Source organism: Sceloporus occidentalis, unplaced genomic scaffold (assembly GCF_023333645.1).
Source record: "Sceloporus occidentalis isolate IW3139 unplaced genomic scaffold, rSceOcc1.0.p SCAF_9, whole genome shotgun sequence".
NCBI lineage: Eukaryota > Metazoa > Chordata > Lepidosauria > Squamata > Phrynosomatidae > Sceloporus > Sceloporus occidentalis.
In genome coordinates, this window is record NW_028316989.1 from 46,781,628 (window position 1) to 46,806,634 (window position 25,007).

At 41.6% G+C, this 25,007-nt stretch overlaps 1 protein-coding gene across 1 annotated transcript in view; it reads right to left on the reverse strand.

The window, feature by feature from the left end:
* MCTP2 (multiple C2 and transmembrane domain containing 2) overlaps positions 1-25,007 on the reverse strand; it is a 75,793-nt gene that overhangs the window by 45,537 nt on the left and 5,249 nt on the right. Inside the window, exons 2-9 of the mRNA XM_089539190.1 lie at positions 21,386-21,701; positions 16,492-17,026; positions 13,580-13,642; positions 12,444-12,552; positions 5,018-5,160; positions 3,120-3,196; positions 1,685-1,796; positions 1,271-1,306 (exon numbers count right to left, since the gene is read on the reverse strand). Coding sequence (XP_089395316.1) covers positions 1,271-1,306; positions 1,685-1,796; positions 3,120-3,196; positions 5,018-5,160; positions 12,444-12,552; positions 13,580-13,642; positions 16,492-16,971 — 1,020 coding nt within the window. The 5' untranslated portion in view covers positions 16,972-17,026; positions 21,386-21,701. The remainder of the gene's footprint in view (positions 1-1,270; positions 1,307-1,684; positions 1,797-3,119; positions 3,197-5,017; positions 5,161-12,443; positions 12,553-13,579; positions 13,643-16,491; positions 17,027-21,385; positions 21,702-25,007) is intronic.

The following is a 25,007-nucleotide window of genomic DNA, read 5'->3' on the forward strand; positions in this document are numbered from 1 at the left end:
AAAGGATCTAAATGATGAAGCAAAGGAAAACAATGCCAAAGAACCTACAACATTATGGCAGGCATAATTGTTCACATTAAAGGCTGGATGGAAGAGAGAGCAGAGAGAGATCAGTGCTTCTAGGACAGAACTGGAGATGCTGTGTGATGCCTGCAATGTGTATAAGATACCACTAGGTGCTGCTACCATATTGTGTGTACAGCATGATATCTCTGATATACAGGAATTACAAACTGATAAAATAAGGATGGGTGATTGAAGCATTGCCACGGAGCAGGGAGAGAACAACCTTCAATATTCATCTTTGCATACAAAAACAAAATACGGAAGAATTTTATATCCCAGCAACAGACCAGGAGTGGGAATCACATAGTCTGCAGATGTGGTTCAACTGCAACTCCCATCAGGTCAAGCCCCCATAGACAGAGGTCAAGAATAGTGGGAACGGCAGTCCAGCAACATCCAGAAAGCTTTATGATTCCTACTTCTGCTATAAGTCTAAGCCCTACATTGACTGAAATGAAGTTCAGCTGGCAATGTGTTGCATGGAGACCCAGTGCTGTTGCTCCAGGAACCTGTCAGACCCAATGAAAGATTTCTGGGTACCTTATTCCAATTCAAAACAAGTTTGCAAAAAAAAACAACAAAAAAAAAACGGGTGTGTATGGATTCCTGGTAGATTGGAGCTGGGAATCCTGTTCCTCTTCCTCCATCAGATCCCATCAGCCCCAAACAACATAACCAATGATGAGGAATGCTGGAAATTGCAATCCGACAACATTTGGAAATCCATTGATTTTCACCTCTGTGCTAGGCAGACATGGAGGTGAAGGTAAAGCACTGACCACAAATGAGAGCCTCAGGGGTGGCTCCTAGTGGAAAATAAAATGCAGTCCAAGTCACCATCACTCTTCTTCTGATTTTAAGACCCATGGACCAGGATCCTTCCACATTATACAATTATAGTGCAATAATTCCACTTTAGCCGCCATAGCACCATCTTATGGGATCCTGGGATTTGCAGTTTCAGGAGAGGAATTTGTCTTCTCTGCCCAAAGGTTCTAGTGTCTCACCAAAGAATAAACCCCAGGCTTCCAGAGGAAGAAAGATATGTCAGTTAAAGTGGAATAATAGTACTATAACAGCATGGCGTGAAAGGGCAAGTTTCCATATGCTCAGCGGAGCTTCTTGTAAAAGTTGGACACTTTTGAGGACTGGAAGAAAGGGAGGTGAGGAGAAGGAAAGTGGGGGGAAGGAAAATGTGAGTTACCTTAGCTACTGAGCGCTTTCTTCGGTTCACCCACTTCTATTGGCAGCATCCACATTGGCGTAACAAGGGCCATTCAAAAAAGAAGAGCAAAAAGAAAGTGAAAAAAAGGATTCAGATTGTTAATGCCTTGAGTGTAGCTTCTAAAGGGAGTTCACATTCTGAGCATATTTTGAATGGAAAGAACTTGAATTGTTATATACATAAAAGAACATTTTTATTATCTGAAATTCAGTATCAGTGGGGTGGTAAAGCCATTCTGGGATTTTACCTGTGGGGTGGGGGGCATTTTAGACTATTAGGGTTGCCAGGTTGGATTTGGGATGGGTTCAACACTAGAGCTCTCCAGCAGAGAAATCTTTTTATCGAAGATCATTTTGGCAGGGGAATGTAGAAAGACGCTTGGACCCCACTTACATTTCTTTTAAAGTCTCCCTGCTTCACCACAAGCTTCAGATCCAACACAATCACACCCATGTCATCCTCCAAGCTGTTTGGATCATCCAGTTTCAGAGTCTTCTCAACAGTCCTGAAAGAAGAAAAGGAAATGGCCATCAACAGACTGGTATGCAACCTGGAGAAGAGATTGAAAGACTATTCTGAAAATGGTCAAAAATCAGGTTTCTAGGGTGTTAGGAAGACCTGATGAGAAGCATTGTTAATGGGTGAGAATCTTCACATTTCAGAGCTTATTCTGTGCTAGAAGGAAGGAATGGCTTGGGCCCAGGGTACTTGGCGGACCGCCTCTCTCCATATAATCCGCCCCGCACACTCAGGTCAGCCGGGAAGCAACTGTTGCGAGTTCCAGATGCAAAATATTCTATAACAACACAGAGGGCCTTTTCCATCTCGGCCCCACAGCTCTGGAACTCGCTTCCCGGTGAGCTCCGCTTGGCCACCTCCCTCGACCTATTCAGGAAGGGGCTAAAAACCTTCCTTTTCCAGCAGGCTTTCCCCTAATGTCCCAGTTGTACTCCTGCTCTCCCTTTACAGCTTTGCATTTTGAGCTAGACTGGATGTTGTTAATTGTTAATTGTACCTTTTAATGTGTTTTATTGATGTTTTTATTATGACATTGTATTCTTGTGCAATTGTGTATTTTGCATATTGTAACCCGCCTTGATCTGTGGAAAGGCGGGCTATAAATAAAGATTTTATTTATTTATTATTTAAGGAAGGAAGGAAGGAAGGAAGGAAGGAAGGAAGGAAGGAAAATGGGAAGGGGAAGAAGGAAGGAAGGAAGGAAGGAAGGAAGGAAGGAAGGAAAATGGGGAGGGGAAGAAGGAAGGAAAAAAGGAAGGAAGGAAGGAAGGAAGGAAGGAAGGAAGGAAGGAAGGAAGGAAGGAAGCAAGCAAGCAAGCAAGCAAGCGAAGGAGAGAAAGGGCAGGAGAGAAAGGAGGGAAGAAAAATGTCTAGAAAATGAGCCATTTTCTGGACCAAAACACATGTTTCCTACATAGAAAATAGGTTATACTTAGTTTGCACTAAGTCAATAATACTTAGTTTGAACTAAGTAGGATCTGAAGTCCAACAACTATCTGAAAAGCTCAAGAGATCCCACCCTGATCTTCCATTGAGGTTTCAGGGCATTGTTACTGTTTCCACAATGACTTGCTGTCATCACAGTGTTTCTTATGCTCTCTGTAACCATTTCTTATTAATTCATGTAAGACCTGATAAGAGTAACACAAAGCCACCTTATATGCTTGGGTATTATTGGCTGGGAGTGATGCATTTGTGTTGACATTCCTGCCCATCTGTTCTGGCCAAAACTTTGCTAATGGATGGTAGGATTCAGAACCTTGAAGAACTCCTTTAAATTTTGGAGTCCCAAATGTGCTTTTAAAGGTACCTGTTGAGCCCCAGTTCATCCAGCGCTAGAACTGCTGCCCCCATGAAGTCGGAAGAGGTTAAGTCTCGATCGTATACCTGATGCATATAGAGGAGGAGAGGAGAGAAGGAGGGAAAACAGAGACCTGAAACATCTGAAAACAATTTCCGCCCATCAGATAAGCAAAGCAATTTGTCCTCACTTAGTTCTGTTTGTGAACAAAACCGAGCCAATTAAAGCCTTAAGAAAAAGAACATAAAATGAGCGAAGTGGCAGCCTCTACCAGTAATGTGCAAAACAACAGTTGATTCACTGAATTTTTAAACATAGACATACATACATATGTATACATATATACACATATACAGCTTCATGAGGGAGGAAATCAAAAGCAAGATCAAATTCTATTATTACCCCCATTTCATTTTTAACTAGTTTATTGCTGGCTTTCATCAGCTAACCATGTTCATATTTTTCCAAAAATGTATTTTAAATAAATAGTTTGATAGTTGTTGATGTTTTTTCCCCCCCAAAAAAGGTCTATGAACATATTTGTGGCTGGGGAGGAAGAATTACTCAAATATAGTAAAACAACCCGACAAGCTGTTAACTTCTTAAGACTTCATTTTAATTCTTCCTTTTTAAATTCTTCCTTTTCCACCCTCAAACAGATGGTTCCTAACACACCGATAGATAGACTATTTGTTTCGACTGTGCCAGAAACAGGTGGTTTTAGTTACAGACCGCTCTGTTAACAGTGCTCTCACCTGGCAACATGGAGAAATAACTATTTTGGTTGGCCAAATGCAGGTATCACTGTTTTGTGGATTTGGGATGTTACTGTACTTTGCTATATGGCCAACACGGCAACCCTTGAATATGTTATGGCTATAGAGATAATTTTCAAAAGAGCATTATCAGTAAAGAAAGTAGGCTTATCCCAGGCCAGACAATTACTGGGCATACATTATTCCTGAAGAAGTGTATTGAAGAAATAGAAAGTGACCCCAGGGGACATTAGTGGTCAATGAGAATTGTAGGGGGCCTTTTGTCCCAAGGAGACCACTGATGCATATTGGGATCATGGTTCCCATTATGTTTGGGTTCACAGATGTCACAGTGCTATTTTAACCCATGTGTTATTCACACATGCCATCGTTTCAGGATAAAATGGAGCTGCGCCCATTCCCTTCAATGATACAGAGTAATCCAAATCGATTCAGAAGTGTATTCACACTGCCAAAGACGTGGATCAATGCAAATTTTGGTGGAAACTTGGGGAAAAAACAGTATTTAATATCTTGTTTTCAGTGGGTTTCTTGGTAGCCTTCCCCTCAAAGGTGCACTGAGTACATCCAGAGCAAGTGTGAACACCAAGGAAATAACCCGGATTCATCCCAGATTATTTTCATAGTGTGAATGGGGCCATAGAAACCTGTGGTCTACACTAGAGAGCACATACGGTTCATATCTCCGCTATAAGAGTCTAGTGCTCTGCTCCTGGTTTCTTTATGTTGCACCGCTGCATTAATTCTCCTTCAAGCCATGCTTTCTCTTGTTGTGAAGCCTACTGAGAACCATGACACATGCCATGACACATAAAGAGGGAACAGGTTTCTTTCGATGTACCTATGGAGTCGTGTATTTTGAACATGCCACCTGGTGTCGATCTGAATTCTACTAAGAAAACCTCTTAGACTTGGAAAATTGCTCTTAGCAACATCTTTCCACCGCCACCAAAAACAATGGTAAGAATTTATGGAATGAACTCCTAGGGAATTTTGCTCACATGTTGCAATCTGGTTTGCTTGTCTCAATGGTCTGAGGATCTCGCCAAACGGAGCCCTGCAAAGGCAACTTTAAAGACAGAAAAATCTCTTTTTGGCAAACCTTAGTAACTGTTCCAACCAACATCTTACCTTCACATGCAGTTTCTGATCCAGGGTCTGGATGGGAAGTATAACTGTTTCATCCCAAACAGGATTCAAGTTCTTATAGACAACCTTGCTTTTGTAGAGGGTTTTGCCATTCATCTTAAATTTCACGTACGGATCACTTGTACCTTAGAACAAAAAAAGAATGTTTAAAAGAATGAGAAAATGTTACATGTTAAACTAGCATTTCTAAACCTGTATGAACCACACATTTTAATCAGTAGGTATGACAACATTACCTTACATCCCTGTATGGTTTCAGGGATGGGTTCTCCCAGTCGTTTCTGAATGAATTACGATTCATTAGCTTTACAAATGTCATGTTTCTAGTACAAAGGCTAGTATTGGTGTGTTGATCAATAGAGCTGCCTTCCTTTTCTGGGCCCGGATATGGAGATTCCCATTATGAGCAGATGCTCATAATGGGAATACCCTACTTCAAAATATGAAAATTTGCCATTGCAACTAGTGATGGGGAATGGCATGAAACAGATTTTTCACTGGTAGCTCCTTATCTATGGAAAGGTATCCGCTTCCTTGAGATCATTTTCATTGGCCATGTTGGCTGGAACATTTTTTTGAGATGGAGCCCAACATATGAACTTCTGACTTACATTCGTTATGAAATAGAAGAAAGGAAGATTTAAAAGGTAATAGAGTGGAGTCCCTTTTTACAAGGGCTTCTTGGCATCCAAGACTCAAACTATATGATAGCAGGTCCCCTCAAAATGCATAAAACTACATTTTGCACAAATCAGCTGCTTTGCAAACAAAATACAATTTTCTGCACAACGAGTTGCTTTTGGCATAAAAGCCGGAGAAAGTCCTTTTGGACAAAACCCAAATTTTTTGTGCAATTTTCTCCTTTCCTTTTTGCAAACTAAATCTCGAAGTACGAAAAATCTTTGGAGGCGGGGAGGAAAACCTCTCCTAACCCCAGCCATTAAGGAGAAAACTTGAACTTATTTATTAGTACAGATAAGATCGATACAAGCAAAGAGTGAAGTCCCATTGAACTCAAGCTCACTTCTGAGCAGATAAAATTATGAGGATGGAGAGAACAAGTGCAAAACCTGGCATTAGTAGTTGCAAAGGTTTTTCTAAATATCCCATTGCCATTCTTCCTTCCTTTCCAATGTCAACCAAGGAGATGTTTCCATAGATCCGTCCACTCAGAAATTGACCTCCATTTATTGAGCATTCAGACACAAACGGAATAAAACAATGTGCGCTAATATTACACGTCTCATCAAAGGGCAAAGCTATCCAGATAAATACCATGCATGAAGTATTTCCAATAACCTTCAGAGGATGGGTTTTTAATAAGAAAAAGATGCGCAGAACCACTTGGAAATGAGATGAATGAGAGTGATTTGCTGCATTCCCTTTTGTTAATTTCTCTTGAATTTTTCAATCCCTGCTTTAAAAGAAGGAGGAAGACAGAAGAGAGACGGCCTTTATCTTCCTGATCAACAGCGGCTATTGGCATATTAAAAAAAAGTCCCTCAACTATTAACTACATGAAAGAGGCAATATCGAGACGAGACAAGAAAAGTAACTGGCAGAATGGAAACATGAATAGAGCAGCGGAGGCAGGTGGTCCAAACGCACAACTCATCTGTTTCTTAAATGGAACAAGAGTCCTGCAACAAAGCGCAGCGTTGAAAGGGAGCGGACAGACAATGCGCTTTCCAGCTTCTGCGATATTAATCCCAAAATAACTTTCTCCTCCTTCTAAACAGAGCAAATCTCCATGGGGATACTCTGCGTTTTCTTGCATCAACATCAAAGTTGTGTGTGTGTGGGTTGTTGTTTTTTTAATGACGGCTGGAATATATGCCCCCAGAAAACAAGAAACCTTCCCTTACTGTAAAACAATGCTGTCCATGCGAAACGAAGAAGAAGTGTGGATGTGTTTAAAGGGGGGGGGGGGTCGGCTAGGATGGGGAAGGCGAACTATAATGAAAGAGTCTTTTAATTAAATGAGATTGCCTCCCTGGGATCAGGACTTCATGCTTGTCAGCTTAGTCTCAAAATAAACATCTCAGAACCAGGCCTCGGCGGTGTCACTTACGGAGGCAAAGCACGCCGGGTAATCCCTAGGTATCTTGACAGCTACATAATGTTCAAACTGTTTCACGGGTGAACGGCGGCACTTGTGTGAAAGAAAATATTAATGTCTGGAATTAATCGGGGGGAGGAAACCGGGGGGGAAACGAGGGTTTGACAAAGCCAAAATGAGGGGAAGAAGTGTCAAGTTAGTAGGACGTTAATTGTACGGGGGGAAATAATTGAGAGGTATGGAGGGGGAGAAGCTGGAGAAATGCAACAAATGGAGAGGGGGGAAAGGCAATGGAAGTGTGGGCTTCTCCCTCCGTCCAATCTCAGAGAACCAGGGGGGAAAATATATTCTGTCTCACTGTCAAAAAAGTAACATCTCAACTAGGCAAGGAGCCGGGAGGGGGAGAGGGAAAAGGACAAAGGAAAAGCAAGGAGGGGAGAAGAGCGCAACGGAGAGAATACGCCAATGACAGCCCTTCAGTGTCAGCCAACAGATGGGCTTTAACCTTAATATCAGCAGCTTTGCAAACAACAGGCATTTATTTAAACAGAGTCGGTTGCAAAGATCCTACGCATCAACCAAGGAGCTTCTGGTTTCAAAGAAAACAATGAAGCAAGCAATTCTGTCTCCCATCCACAACTTTAAACAGGTTTGGGAGGTGTGCGTGGGAAGGTATGTGATGTGTCTTCTGCAAAAACATGTCCAATGGGTTTCTCATAACCAAGCAGGGATTCAAACCATAGCCTGCAGAGTCATAGTCCAATACTCAAGCCACTATGCCACACTGGCTCTCATACAGCCCTTATGGACCTGAGTTATGCGGGGCTTTAAAGGTCAAAACTAGCACTTTAAATTGTGCCCCGAAATGGACCAGCAACTACTGCAACAAGGGAATTGTGTGATCCCTGTAGCCAGCCCCAGTTAGCAATCTGGCCACAGTTCTTTGGACCGGCTGAAATTTCCTAACTCTCTTCAAAAGCAGCCCCACCTAATGTACACTGCAGTAATACATCCAAGATATAACTAAGGCATGTGTCACTGTGGCCAGATCCGATGTCCCAAGGAAAGTACACAACCAGCGCATAAGCTTTAACTGTGCAAATACACAAATCTGAGCTTCCAGGCTCATAGCTAAATGCAGGAGCTCATCCAAACTCTGGGCCTGTGTCTTCAGCAAAAGTGTAACCCCATCCAATGAATTATATTATTTCCTTTTTCTATCTAAGACATGGCCTGGATTTCTTGAGTGGATTTATGAAGTGATTCCACCAATAATGTTGTTATTTCCACCACCATTACTACTACACATTGGTATGGAAGCATGAAAACCTTTCCAACAGATGAGAAAAATGGAAGGACTAGCAATAGCATTAATGTGCCATCGGACTTCAAATGAGAAAAGACTTGACCAGAACTTTGCACAGCCTTCTGGAGGGCCAAAAGGAAATGGCTCATGACATATATATGTAATAAAAGGATGCCAGATTGAAATGAAATTGGTTTTTTTGGTTATTGTTTCTGGAAGCACACAACTGGTCCAACAGCTTCTCTAGCAAAGCAGTATTTCAACCAATTTTTAAAAGACAAATTGCTTACAGACCTCCACTTTAATCTTGCAGCCGAAAGCAATCGCAATATTAAGTCTTTACTAGAAAGGTTCTCATTGTCTCCAGAATAGCATTGTGACTTTCAAAGGGGTGGGCAACTACAGTAAATGCCTGGGAGCCAATTTTCTGTCTCTGGGATTCGACGGGATCCGCATGGGCCACCAAAAAATGTCAGAAAACAAACCAATAAAACAGAAATAGCATAAGCATTTAATAAGCATTTTATGTTGAACATCACAGGTGACCCTGCAAAAGGTGAATTGCATCTCCTGGAGGCCCTTTGCATGACACAATTATGGCATAACGGTTTCACATTAATTGTTATGGCAATGTCCTATGGGATTCTGGTGACTGTAGTCTGGTGAAGCATTAGAGAAGGGATTTTCAGCTTTTGTTCCTCCAGATGGTTTGGACCGCAACTCCCAGGAACCTCAGCCATCATCATCATCATCATCATCATCATCATCATCATCATCATCATCAGGATTCGGGGATCTGAAGCCCAAATTAATACTAACTTTTACAAGGCTGCCATAAGGATTAGGGTACGTGGGTGTGTGTATGTGAGAGAGACTTCCAAGTTGCCTGTTGACTTATGGTGACCCCATGATCTTCCTAGGGTTTTCTTAGGCAAGAAATCCTTATAGAAGTCCTGGTGGCACAGTGGTTAAATGCTGGTACTAAAGCCTCTCACAGCCACAAGGTTGTGACTTTGATCCTGCAGGGCTCCAGAGTTGACTCAGCCTGGCATCCTTCCATAGGTCGCTAAAATGAATACCCAGCTTGTTGGGGGCAAGTATCTTACACATTGTAAACTGCTTAAGGAGTGCTTAAAGTGCAATGATAAACAGTATGGAAATGTACTTGCTAATGCTATCCTTAGAGGTGGTTTTGCCATTTGCTCCGTCTGAAATATAGCCGACAGCACCTAGCATTCATGTGTAGTCTTCCCTCCAAGTACTAACCAAGTACTAACTTCCCTCCAAGTACTAAGCTTCCAAGATCAGACAGGATCTGGTGCCTTTAGGTTATTTAGGACTTCCGCCATTAGATAATGCATGATAAAACATCCCCTTCATCAACATCTCCTAAACAATGTCATGACATGCCAAGGATTTGCCTGAATTTTGACTGAAAGAGTTAGCGGCGTTTTGCATTGTTGGGAAATTGCTCCAAAGGGAAAGCCATTCTAGCATCACAATGCACCCGTCACATACTGCAGTTGGAATAAGTGCATTCTTCAAATAGGAGGCAGGAGAAAAAGCACACTCAACATTTGATGGCATTTAGCTAGTAGCCAAAGTGAGTTGAAACGGTTACTGCTGCCCTCTAGCAGTTCAAAAGAGAACAACCAGAGCATTTTTATTGCTTCTGAATTTTTTTTTACCACTTTATAATTTTGCTTCATTTCCAACCGTGTTCTCTTTCATTACAAAGCAGGGTTGCCTGACGAATGCCAGAACCCTCTCGCTCTAGGACTGGATGCCAACTAAATGAGTTTGCATCTCATGATGGGAGCAGAGGAGGATTGCCAGATCTCACTGCTTGGCTCTGTGTCTCAGGGCTTGGCTGCTTTGATATGTTCCTGAAGGTGAGGAGGGGGAATCTCAGGATGAGAGCATTGCCTTGAAAACTCCGTGAGTGTGTATGCATATGTGTATATATGTACACACACACATACATACATACATATATACACACACACACACATATATACACACACAGTCGCCCCTCTGTACTCTTGGACTTGAGATCCACAGTCTTGAATATTCACAGAGGGGTGACCTCTGTTATTTTCAATGGGGCGCACCCCCAAGGTACACACCCGGCACACACTCATAGGCACACGCTCCATTCAATCCTATGGGGCTTGAATATCACCGAGTGTCCGTTTTCATGGGGGGGGGGGATCCAGAACAGATCCCCCACAAAAACAGAAGGCCGATTGTATATACATACATATCCAGAAAGCATATCCATTGGTATCCATTACACTTTAACTTTTACTTCCTAGAGTTTATTCTTCATCTCTCAGAGCTTGCATGGCCAACAAGGAGTAATTGCTTCTTCCTACAGGGATATCCTTCTGTGCCATCTTAACTGAGAACAACTATAACAATATCTTGATAAAATGGAGGCATATGACTCCAACACTGTCATTTTTTTCTTTCTTTCTCCCATTTCATTCTTAACACCTTTGCCTTTTACAGAAACCAGTGACACTTCGAAAGCTTGCATCATGTATTTTGTGCATTCTGGCTGGCCAATAAAGGTATCGCTGTCCTGTGGATTGTGGATATTATTGCACTACGCATGTGTCTGTGTGTATATATATAAACAGGCTGAGCCTTCCTTATCCAAAATCAAAACAAAACAGCCTGCTTAGGAATGTGACTTCTTGAATACTGGAACGGCAGCAGGAGAAACTCATTACACCTGAATCGCCTGAATCAACAGTGGAAAAGCAGTGTGACTGGGAAGCATTGACAGGTTTTGCCCATCAATTAAAAGGAGCAACTGCCTTGTATCCCATTGTTGGAGAAAGGCGGGATTATAAATCCTTGAAATAAAAGAAATAAAGCACCCCAGGAATTAATGGAAGACAAGACAGCTATAGGATAGTCATCATACAATAAGGTACAGCCACAGACACTACTATTCATCTGTAATTCCACTTTGGCAGCCTTGTGTGATAAACTCCTAATCCTAGGTGAGAGGAAGAAATAACTGACTTTCTGTTTAATTTGCTGACTGCTTGCAATGAGCTTTTTGGGGGTCATAGCAAAATGGAAGTATTTTAGTTAACCTAGCCATGTGTTTCTCTGCAAAAGTAACATATTGTCTACATTCACAATTTACATGGTTATTATTATTATTATTAACTTTATTTATAAAGCGCCATAAATCTACACGGCGCTGTACAAAACCAAGTAAAATCAAGAATATAAAAGCCTGCCAATGCCGTACAATCTAAAAGTTAAAGCAACAAATTAAAAACATCATATGAACCAAGTTAAAACAAACAACATGATGCACACATTTCCATCTTTACGAAGGATCCACGCTCCAAAATACAAGACTTTTTTCACCCTTCATTCAGTCTATATAAAAGCTAACCAATCCACACAAATGTAGACATACCTTATAATAAGGGAATCCTGCCAGATCTATGTACAACAAGCTTTCTGGCTCTCAAATAAAGGATTCCCTGCTATAATAAGGAATATTTGACATTCCAACATAAACTGTGCACAGGCTTTCAATCCATCTAATATTCTGCAACACTGAAAACATCCACAAGAGGGCAGCTGCAAAATGGCATATTAAACTACATCTTTCTTTTTTCGGTCTCTCTGGACACACTATAGACTTGTGTTGCAATAAAAACAGGAAAATATCGCAAGACAACAAGTTTAGCAATTTCTTGGATTTTTCCTCTAAAAACCCTTTCCAATCCCTTTGTTACATAATAAAGGCAAAATACAACTATGCTTAAATACTGTAAGCCAACCAAGAGTCTATGAAATGTAGAAAGAGAACATAAGCCAAGCAGGCCATAATGTTATAACATCTCCAAGGTTTTTGCTGGATGTTTACAAGCATTGAGTCAGGGGATCAAGAATTGTATTGTGGGCATTTTATATATTATATAAGATGTGATCAAACCTTGGCAGGATTGCATCTTTTCACAATCCTGAACAAACAGAAGAAAAAGAAAAGAAAAATACGTAAGCGGACTCACCGCAGCGATCCCTGATGACCAGATTCCTGCCCTCTTTCAAATGAATCGTTAACAGATATGCAAATGAGCTGGGCAATTTACTCACGCAATCGCTTCCTTCCTCCAGGGCCTGTGAGAAAGTTCAAGAGAAAACAATCATATATATCGCTTTCGCTTCCTGCAAAGAATGTCGCGTCTGATGTAGGCTGCATTGTGGCAATGGGAATCAACCGCATGAAAGGCCACCAAACTCAGAGGTACGTCTTGGTCTCCTTTCAAGACAGCAGCCGAACCATGGTTTCTTCATGAAGGAGAAACTTGGTTTTCACCAAATCCTTCATCCTCCAATAGCCTGGACTCTATTTATTGATGATTGCCTTCAAATCAATTCTGATTTACAGAAACCCTACTGGGGTTCACTTATCATGGCGTTTTTTGGCACAATTTGTTCAGAGGGGGGTTGCTATTGTGTTCCTCTGAGGCCATGTAGTAGTATGTAGTCATGCCCCCTGGCATCAATTTACTCCTGGGCAAAGCACTTAACCGAGCTTCTTCACCCAGCCTAACAAAGGGCAAGAAAATAAGTTGGGTTATCTTCCATAGGTCTGGGGATATAAATCTGAACTTATTTCATTTCTCACACATGAACAAAATGATTCAGAAGTCCCTCTCCTACAATTTGGTGAGCATGTGAGACATTTTGTATAAGCTTCTGATTATTATTTCTTATTATTTTACATTTTGGGACTTATTTGTGAAATTTTCATTTTGTGCAGAAAGTGTCAAAAGGCTCTTGTGCAAACAGAATTTTTGCAAAAGGCTACAAAATGTGAAACATTTCAAAGCGAACAACTCCCCACCCAAGCTATCTCAATGTGTCAAAACACATTTTCTCACTGAAGACAAGGCTATTTGCAAGCATTCTTTACCCAGGACATCCTTGCACAGGACATTTCTGCCCAAAGACTTTCCTAGAACCAAATTTTAAAAGAGAAACAAGCGAATCCAGCCACAGAAAAGAGTTGCCCTCCCTCTCTTTCAGCTGGTCCTTCCACATTCATACAAGCTCCATTGAACTCATAGCCTATACTCCATTGAACTTGACCTATACTCTATAATTCACTACATTTTTTGAAAAAGAAAAAAAAGTCACTTACACATTGGTCATCAAACATCTGTGAAGAACATGACAAGTCGAGGTTGGAATCACCGTAAGAACGCTGTCAAAAATAAGCACAAGTTTATGAAAGAGGCTGTATTCTTATTGGATCCTTTTACTGTTGGATTCTACTGCAGTTGCTCAGTATTTTGGTGTGTTTCTATACAACTATGAAACCAGGGAAAGGTCAAGGAAAGAAACAACAGCTAACTTTGCTTGACCAGAATGAATTTGCCAGGTACACGGATGGAGATCAGGCACACACTCCTCCTGTCGGCCACACATTTGAACCCAGCTGGTGCCCTATTCTCACATCTCCATAAGCTTCGAGTCCAGGATGTTGCTTCCTATTGGATCATTGTTCCATCTTAACTTGGTGTTATTGGTTCATCTAAGCTGGGTTGGGCAAAATGCAGTCCACAGTTAAGTTTTTGTGGTCTCCGGCACCTCCAGAACTCCCAGATCAACCTTTTTCTGAGCTTCAAAAGGTGAAGCGTTGCTCACTGACACCTCCAAGAAGGACAATGCACCTTTTAAATAGGTGCAAGACTCCTTGTACTGCTTACCATTTTGAATTGGAGGTTGTTTCATTAAAGATAGTAGATTTCACATATTTCTTTTTTTTTTTAATGACTCCCTTTGCCTCAAGAAACTAAAAACTGGAAAGAGGGGGATCCTGCTGGGATGCCATACCTGTATAACTACAAGTTGACTCAGTGGTTATACTTTTTACAAGCTTGCGTAAGAAGACACCTGATACCACCTTACACAAGTAGTTCCCTGTTTGCCTGCAACACAATAGGCCTGCTTAAGAGACTGCAAAATAGAGGGAGCCCACAATGCATAACAGCTTAATGGCATATTAGCCTTAATACCAAAATGATGTCTGCCTGCCTCAAATACATGTCAAAAATGAATAAAAGCGAATACACAAGCAGAAGGGGATGAAGTCACCATAGATGCAGAGGAGCATCCATGATCATGGACACTAGCCAATATGCACACATGATAGCCAGCTTTGGTGGCTCATGTATTGATGTTTAGGCAATCTTCTTTTGCCTGTCTCCTTCTCTCTCCCAGGATGGATTTCATGAAACAATAAATGCAAAGGGATTTGTTTGTTTTTAATCTTACAAGACCATCCTGCATATTTTCTCCTGTTTCTACCACAAGCTCATATTGCATTGGCTTTTCTGCACTCTGCTTGATATAGATACCAAACATTTCTACAAAACTGTGACACCCCCCCCCCCCAGAAAGCTGATGGACTGTAGATCCCATCATGCCTGACCATTGGTCATGCTTCCTTAGCAGTGATAGGAATCAGAGTCCTAAACATCTGGAAAACATCAACTTACCTATCTATCTATCTATCTATCTATCTATCTATCTATACACACACACACACACACACTTGCATCATCCTGATTTACTGTGAATTACTTTATATTTGCTCAAAGGTAAGTCCCACTTTGTTCAGTGGAACCCGTTCATAGAAAACATGGGCAGAGGATGGTAGCCTTAATCTCAGAGTTTGCTTAATACTTAAAATTAAGCCAAACAGATTCTCAGTTGGAGATGCCAAAAAGGCCACATCAGAACTTCATTTTCCTGGAGAGAGCTACTAAGGAACAATAACAATAAAACACCATGCTATAAGCCAGTAGCATGGTGACTAAAAATAAAAAATGACCAGGACCTTGCTCCAGGGCAGGCAACTTTCTGGGGTCTTAAGGGTTATGAAGCCTCAACTGCAGCGACAGAGACCTCTTCAGACTTTAATGCCCAATGTTTAAGTTACTTCCCAACACACAAGAATTGGACGGGAAGGGCTTACATGTGTGCTCATGTCCTAAGCATGTTCAGGCAAACATCTGCATAAGGCTTTTGTGATTCATGCATTCAAAAAATTCAAGCATGACACACAATGACTCTCAGAGGACTTTCTGGGTTTGTGGTTCAGCATTTCACCCTGAAAAATAGGTTTCCTGATCCTTGAGAAAACTCTTGAGAAGGCACTTCTTTGCACCGTTTTCTCCCAGGTCCCAGGAATTATTTTGTTGAAATATATGTGGGTCCTCCATGCAAAAATTATTTGTAAAGGCAAGTGAGGTTGCAATAGTTGAAGACTGACATCCCTATTGAATATCCCAACCCTCTTGGTAGTAGTAGTTTTGCTGTTTGTTCTATTGATTGTATCTTTAGATAATACTGTATCTTGTAAATTATTGATGACTTTATTCTCTGTTGTAATCCCGCCTCGATCCTTAGGGAGAGGCAGGAAATACAAATAAATAAATTATTATTATTATTATTATTATTATTAATATCATCATCATCATCATCTTTTTGAACAAAGGCTAGAAAGCAATGGAACATGACCGAAAAGTGTCCTAGCTTTCACCAAACCAACCACCTGCATGCAAGTCCTTTGGAAGAGGAAATAAACCAGCAAGGCCCAGGAGGCGAAATCCAGTAACCCAGTTGCCAATGGCATGTTAAGATGGGATTGTGGAGCTGCCCAAAAGAAAGTAGATTTATCCTTCCTTTCAAGCCATGAAACCATGAAATTAGGAGGCTTTGCAACTGGCATTATGAAACCTGGTAACCCTAACTGATGAGTTTAGTTTTAACTTTGGTCTAGAGGACCAAAGGCTCCCATTCCAAGCTTTGAACTCTGCTCCTATTTTATTGTTGAAAACATGCAATAATATCAGAGGAATAAAGGGAAATGCAAACTTACTCAGCAGGAATGAAAACCCATGTCTGTTAGGACAGTATATCTGCAAAATTATTTTTTTTGTCATCGCCTTTCCATTTGCTGTGTTTTTAAGATCCTACAAACACATCAGAAATATGGCTACTATTAAGTCTCGCAGACTTAGGTTTGCTTGACCCAGTGGGCATTACCTCAAGCGCATCTTCTGCAAGGTCACTACTGAAGCTATTTCTTTGCAGCAGTTCAAAGAAATCGTCGCTAGATTTCCGCTTCGCTTCTGGATCTGGGTTGCAGACGACGGGTTTCTCCATGTCATCCGCTCTGATTTCCAAATGCACAGTTTCCTGCTGACTCCAGCTCCATTCCTCTCCAGATGGTTTCAAGGAAGAGTCACTAGTGTCTTGAAGGAATGCCTCTGTTGCCGAAAAGTCACTCGGGAAGTAAATGGACAAGGCTTTGGAACGTGAATAATTTGTTTCTTCTTCCGTAACAGTCTCTACGCTCAGTATGTCAGGCACTGAAGAACTAAGACGTCGGTCCAAGGGGTGCCTCTGCCTTTTCTCCACCAACTTGGTTGAGGTCTTCTTAGTCCTTCTGATGCTCAGGTTTTGTAACAAAGGCTTTGTCCTTTGCTTGAATGATCCCCAGACAGAAGGCTTCTCCAGATCCATAGTCAAGCTGAGTTTGTAGTAGCGCTTCCGTATCCTTAAGCCTTTTCACCAAATCCTAAAGTAGCAAGGAAGAGAAGGAACATGAAGGGGAAAAAACAAGTTAGTCGCAACATCGCAAAAGGAACACAGATTTGGATTGTGAGCTGAAATGTCTCCAAGAGATACCCTGAACAGATTCTCGCTCAAAACAGGCAGCATTACTAATGTGTCCCGGTGTCAAAAACAAACACACCATCTCACCAGCAAGTGTTTATTCTTACTAGGAAGGAAACGGAGTCTTTTATCCTACACATGTTGCGAAGATAAAAATAGCCCGGGGAGAACTATTTTGGTTGCTTCCAACATGATGGGAATTCCCAAATGCTGTAAAATGATTCAGCTCAATGGCTGCTAGCCACAGTGCTATGAAAGGAACAAGTCCCTCCTGGGGCATATTCATACGTGAAGAAGGTCAGTGGGCATGTTGGCTGGGGGATTCTGGGAATTATCACCCCCAGGAGTCACTTTTTCAAGCTCTTTCCTGAGGCCAAAGCCAAGTGTCTCTTGTGTGCGCTACCCACCCACAAGACAAGTCCCCCTTTGGGTCCATTTGAGCAGAGACTGAAAGAGCAGCCTTAAAATAGCATGTGGTCACTTTGGGATCAAGGAAGTGTCCCGTGTCATTTGCATCAATTCAAAAAACAAACTGGAAACCAAGATTTCTTTAAGAGTCTTAGCAACTGCGTAGCAACACAAGGCAAAAGGAAGATGTACAGAGTGTTTCTGCTCTGATTTGCAGCAAAACCATGCGCTGTTTCGATGAAGGATGCTGCACAAACCTTCTATTCATTCAGCAGTTGTCATCATCCAACAGAAGTCCCATTGACATCTGTGCAATTTAAGGTCCCTGTTATGCAACTGGCCATTCTCCCATTGGGTTAAACCATCCTCAAAACAGGTTTAAATCCTTGGAGAACTCTTTTTAAAGTTCAAATTAAAACTGAAAGGACAGTCACCGCCCCACTGACATGGAAGCCACAAGCCTCCACAGAACGTCTGCAAAAAATTCTGGCTCCTTTTCAATGCTTGCTAAGCTTCATTGATGGTAAGGTTTTATTATTCTGAGCTAGCCATTTGGCCAGTATACACGTCTCTAGTCTCACAGGGGTAAATATCAAATCCTGCATATACCTGAAGTTCTGAACACATAAGTACCAAGAGGTCTTCTCCAGCAACCAAGCTGCATCTCACCTATTCTTTCTCATGCATCGGTGACTTTACTTCACTAAATGTTAATGGGAGTCCAAAGTACCTACTCAGTGAGGAAGCTACCTGCTGTATCTCTGTAAGAGTCACTACTCCAGCCTGGTCATATTTGTATCTGACTCTACTACACGGATGAGGGTCCTTCAGGTTGTAAGCCCCGCCACAGCAAGCCCACAACAGTGAAACCAAGGGTCCATATGTGACCCATAGGCTGCACCTCGAAGGCAGGGGGTCATGCCACACTGTCTATAAATCAGGTGTGATGAAAAGTATTGAACTGCTTAATGCACAAAGATGCAAAAGAATTGGAGGAGGTGGCCTAATGCACCATCTCATAGCAAGCAAAGAAGGTATGCCCAGATATGGACCTCATGCAGAAGCAAAATAGACAGGGACAGTCATTTTCACTTTTAGGAAGTTGTCCTATACTGAATCATGACATTGGTTCCTGTTAGTTTCATACTGGCAGCACTGTATGCAACAGCTCTCCAGAGTTTCAAAGAGAGATATTTCCCAGTTATGCCTAAAGACGCTTCTGGTGTTCCTTAACTTTGGACCATTTTGCCACAATAGGCATCCTGAACTTGTGAGCTAGGGACATCCCTCTATTTTTCAAGAGCGTTTTCATGAGTTATCAGACATTTCAAATCAAACCAAGGTTGTCACATTCCAGTTTCCCAACTCTTTGCCCGCTGTGGTCTCAAGTGATCCGTAAGGCTTTGCTTTTGCTAAGTAACAGGAAAGCCATTTCCTTTTACAAAACAGTCACTATGGAAAAACAAGATATCCTACCCTAGTTCAGCCACGATCTGGGACGGCGGCAACAGTCACTACATCCTGGGGGGGGAAAGAAACATGAAGACTTTCCTCCCCTCCTACAAAAAGAACTCACTTGTATTTCAGTGGAAAAGGGGAAGAAAAGTCATTCCTGGGAAACCCGTATTTGTACAATATTTAACAGAGAGACAATGCAGTTGTATAATGTTACACAGCAATGTTTATTTTAGCATTTATTTATATCGCCAACTTCAATCATCTGGTTCCCGGGGAAGTTCATAATCAGACGACAAGAACAGTTAAAAACACTGACTGTATTAGTTAAGAATTCAGAGACATATTGATGTTAGTCTAGAATAACCGTATGCAAAGGGATCTTGCAGCATCTGAGGAAGCACACCAAATCTCTGAAAGTTCATGCTACACCTTCTTTCACATAAATAGTATCAAAGGTGATGCAAGATCCTTTTGCATACGGTATTATGGGCCCCATACAGACTGCCAAAATAAAGCTGCTTTGAGTCACTTTGGAAGCATGCTGTTTAATTGATGCGTGTGTCCTAAGAGTCCGGAAGCTGCGCCAAAGCTGTGCTCCAGTCCTTAGGAATGGATCATGGGTTTGGTGCAGCTTCCGGACTCTTAGGACACATGCATCATTTAAATAGCCTGTCTCCAGAGTGACCCAAAGCAGCTTTATTTTGGCCTGTCTGTATGGGGCCATAGTTAAGGCAGTGGAATTTTAAAGGCCCAGGAGAAGTCCTTATTTTTTCTGCTGACAAAAGGATGATAAAAGTGACCCTCTGGACACAATTTAATAAGTGCTTTCACTGCTGAAAAGGCTGTCTCCTCATCCTCATTTCCCTCGCATGAGATAGAAGAACCTTGGATGGCTTCTGTTGATATGCGAAATTTCATTTATCTGGCTAGGGATCCTTATAAACATTATGGCTGCTGATTTCAAAACAATATCCAACCTTGCACATGTCCCAGACCTTTGAAACACTAGTTGGGAGGACTAGAGCTCCCAGATTTTCCTAAACAGCATGGTCACTGTTGTGTTCGTTTCTTTTCTTTTTCAGCATAGACAACCACAGTAGGTATGTTTCCACGAAAGAAGGGGAGCAATGCTATCATGTCTGCTCAGGGAGAGAGGCAAAGATGCATACTGGGTGCTCCAGAATGGAACATCTCCAGAAGGGAATTTGGTTGGTAATACAATTCATCCTTTGTTAAATCATCGGTCTTGAAATTAGTTCTGCATTCAAACCTTGGCTGTGCCCACAGCTCTGAGGAACCTGAGACCAGCAAGGACAGGCAGACACTTGCTCCACGTATTCAGTATGTTCAGTGTTCGTTCACCTTTTGCCAAACAAGAAGAGGGCGGGGGAAACTGAACTTCCTCTCAGTAGCTTTTAAATTGTTTGGCACTGCAAGACTTACAAGCGTTCTCCAAGACAATATTTTTATGCAATCATTTCTTTACCGCAACTTCTAACAAGGGCTCCAGGGCTGATCCTAAGAACGAACACATTGCTTGGGGCTGAAAGGAGGCTCGACGCAGCACCGAAGCTTGAAGTACTATTAAATAGCATCACCTTACCAATTACTTGGAGGTGAAGTATGAGTCTGGGAGGGCACCATCTTGGTGTTAGAGGCTGCATCCTCACAGCAGAAATAATCCAATTTGGTGGGACAACAAACTAGAATTCCCAGAATTCCGTAGCATGGAGCTATGGCAAAGTGGCACCGAACCGGATTATTTCTGCAATGCGGATGCAGCCAGAGACCTAGTTAATGAAGTAACTGGTTGCTAGGCCATGGGCCACAGCAAGATCTTCAAGGACAGGACCAAGGGATGCAGAACAGTATGGAGCCTCTGGACCAAGCAGCCCATATGGAGCATGCAAAGCAAAAAAGAAAGGAGGGATCATATACTGCTAGAAATCCAGAAGGAAATGGGCTGGCAAGAAACTTATTAAAGCCCAATACACTCTTCTTTTTTTAATAATCATGTGTGTTTTTTTCCTTACAGGAGCAAGAAAATAAACCTCTTGATTCTAAGTTATTTGAGTCTCTCATATTTTCACTTATAAGCAAAAAAGAAACTTTTCCAAGATATGGTGGGCTTTTAAGAAAAGTCAAGAATGCATCTACGCTAGGCAGCTATACCAGTTTGATACCACTTCAATTCTCCAGGCTGCATCCTAAGGATACGTGGGATATGTATATATGTGTGTATGTGTATATGTATATATAGGGGCTAGGGGGCTGCAGGGGACCCAAAGTAAGGAGTAAGTTTTGCATGTGGCACAATGGCCATGCTTGTCCCACCCCTGCTTTACATGGAAGACTGTTTTATATTGGAAGAACAGCATATAAACGGGAAGCAAACCTTTGCTTTTCCTCAAACTGCAATAAAAGATGATGCTTCTTTTCTTTATTTCTTTGCCAGTAAGGCGACAGATGTGATTAAGATAGGCAAATATAGTGTGCAGGGATTTACAGACTTAATTTAACCATTTCATCGTGGTGCCTCTTCTCAAGCGCTCATTTGTGATCTAGTTTCTTGGTCGTCTTCAGTAACTCTGCTGCTCCAGAAAGTCATGAAGCCAAAGCTGACCAAGCTTAATTCAAAGGGGAATCTTTGGGTGTTAACAATCCATGCAATCGACTGAAATATTGTGCTGACAGGAGTACAGGTTGTTTCCCTGAAAGCAACGAAGCAAAAACATTTGAATAAGCATGTAAATACACCAGCTGCACCTGTCCATAAATCTCTACCCAGCATTTGCTTCTGCACTTGCAACCAAGACCCACAATGGTTTCCAGACATCAATCTTAATAAACAGGCAAATATTTCCTATTATTTCTCTAGGACCCAAAACACCAAGAATACCTTTTCCACTCAGAAGCGGGGAAGATTATGACATATGGCAAAGGAAAATAAATCAGAGACTATTAATGTGTCCCATTACTTGCAATAAACAGACGTTAATACACTCGACAACAGCAAAGCCAGTCACAATGTCTAGACAGCTAATCAAATCTCCAAGATGCTCTCAACTTCATGCATTGAATGATTTTTTTTAATATTTATATATACTAGAAGTAGAAAAAGAGTAAAAATTTCCATGCACAATCCTTTGGAAAGAAAGTGATAGCTTTCTTTTTGGTGGGAGAGCAAACTTCCTTTTAGTCTGAACATGAAGGAACTGTGCAAGATGCTAATAGAAGCATATCTTCCAAGTCAAGGGAAGTTATAATCCCAATATATTCTCTGCTGCTTGGGTGCATTCAATTCTGGGTCCTCATTTAAAGGATATAGACATCTTGGAGTGAGTTGGGAGAAGGGCAACAAGGGTTATAAGAGGTAGGGACAACAAAACATATGAGTAAATGTTGAAGGAGTTGGGCATTGGTGAAGAGAAGGCTGTGTGTTGGCACCACTACACTCTTTAAATATCTCACGGTCTGAAGTTATGGATGGGTAGATATCAATTGAACATTTAGATTTTGCTTGAATTTCATCTGATTTTACTTCACATTTCCAAGTGTAGGATAATGCACACCTCAGTTCCTTGTGAGTATATCCATGCACAAGGTAAATGACCAACCAAACAGGACAGTTTAGCCATCTTATCAAGTTTGAATCAAAAACACTGGCTGTTGGCAGACATTAAAGTTGGTGAGGTTGAAGCTGGGTCTCCAACCGTGGAGTCATCTGGAACAACGAACGGAAGCAATTAGTCCACATATAAATGGCCTAATTGACCATTTCCCCAAGATGAAAACAAACCAGAGTCCCAAGGTGAAACAAAGTTAGCTTGCACACAGAAAAAAGTCACTTTATAGAAATAATGATTTCCCCAAGGGAGCGGTTGAGTCAGATCCAAACATTAAAATGAAATGCTGCCATACCTCACCTAACAAAGACACAAGTCTTTTTACACCTACACACTCCCTTCATCTTTGTCAAACTGTACTTTTTAAAGTATAATTGACATAAGGAGGGTGGCAAAGGAGGTTGTGGAGGGTGGCGGAGATGCACAGACCTTCAGCATTTGTATCTTCACAAACAAAATTATGAGTATGAAAATCAACAATAGAGTACCACCTAAAGCAAAAAAGGAACGTCCTGAATCATGATGAAGGCCTCAGCTATATTTTCCTCAGTGTTCCTCCTCCAAGACTTAAGCAAATACATACAACCCCCCTTGCATAAACAATGCTCCAGTACACCGCACTTGAATGAAAAGGGAAAGGCGAGCAACAGGATCTCAGTTTATGTGTACAGGTCTCTCCAGCAAACAATCCAAAGGGATTAGAGAAGGCGGTCAGTGGGGAGCTTGGTGATCGGCGACTTCTTTTCCACACCCCAAAAGTCGGACTACATATCCCTGGTCAGCAAACCCTCCCTCGAAGGAAAACAGGGTTAGCACGCAGAGCATTTCTGCAGTCAGTAACCTCCCACACCCAAACCTTTCAACATGTCACAAACGAAAACTGGAACACATGTGGCCCAGCAAGTTCAAAGTGGCAAAAGTTATCAATGAGGAAGAACATACAAGTTAAGAGAGACTGCAGCAGCTTGCTGGTGCCTGAGCCTAATGGGAAAGACAAGAGTCCACCTTCTCCTCTCCTCTCCTGCCTGTTGAATTACTTTTTTTGCACTTTGAACTCAATTTGCAGCAACTGAAATAAGATGAGGACCATAGAGGAAAGTGGAAGGAGAAGAGAGACACTGGGACACATCTACAAAAGGGACAGCAGAGGATTGATTGAAACTGTCTCTACCATATCAGGAAAGACAGAGGGTCTGTATACCAATGAACCCTACGTAGGATTGTAGTGAACTCAGGATTCTTTTCGTCGGTGTTTCTTCACACTTGAAAAACATGGTTTTGAACATTTTGAAAAAGAACAGGAAATCAATCCAGAGCAGAAATGCAAAAGGTGATCTAGACTCCTGCTGTGCACCAAGCAATCTGATCCTACCTTCTACTGTCTCCATGAAAATATGGGGAAATAAAACTCTTGACCCGAGTTTCAGCCAGTCCTGGGCATGCAAAGACACCGCACAAAATAATCCTCTGACAAAAGACAATAGGCTAAACATTGGGCATTGTCCCTCCCCAGTTTATGGCAGTTTTTGGCCCAGATAGGTTCTTCTGAACTTGATCAAAACCACATATATGAGCAACAGAGAGTAGGTCTCTCTTATTTGCCTCTATGTTCCCTTACTTTAATGTCAGTCGGCTGCATCTTAAATCAACTATGCTGAGCACAAATTAGGAAGAAGGGAAGTAGCTATTGGGGGTTATTTGACCTAAACCACAATAAAAGTCATGGTTTGAATCACTTCTCGGAAGGACTCATCTTTAATGATTTAAAGCACATGTGAATCACTATCTGTTTAATTACCCCCTTTTTAGATTAACTGCATTAATGCTGAATATAAGCTTTAAAATGTATCAGAGAAGCAGATTTCACCAGCAAGTATATATTTAGCAATTATTCCTCGTTGTTTTGAAATTAACTCCCAGTTCATGAAAATATGTGAATCCTTGGTTTTACAACCAGACTCCTCATGATTGTTCATATCTATTTGCTCCCCAAATTCTCTATTGTTAGAGAGGGACAAAACAGAAGGAGGGAGTCCTATGCAAGTTCACATTTCCCTTTCATTCTTAAAGGTAACCTATGGCACAATGTTGCACTGACATGGTCTTCCAAACCATGGTTTGATCTCACAGGTAACCTACAGTATGTTGCATTGACATGTTTTAATAGTCATGGCATGTTTTCCCGATCATGGCTTGGATCAAACCATGGTTAGCAAAACCATGTCAATGCAATCATGCTGTGTAAAATATTCAGAACAAACTGTCATTGGCATGAACAGCACTACAGAAGCAACACACCATAAATAGCTTTGGAAATGCAGTGCAACAGGGAAGTTTACACATGTAAAAGGAAAAGGGAAAAGACAGGCTACAAGACATCCCTGATCTCAT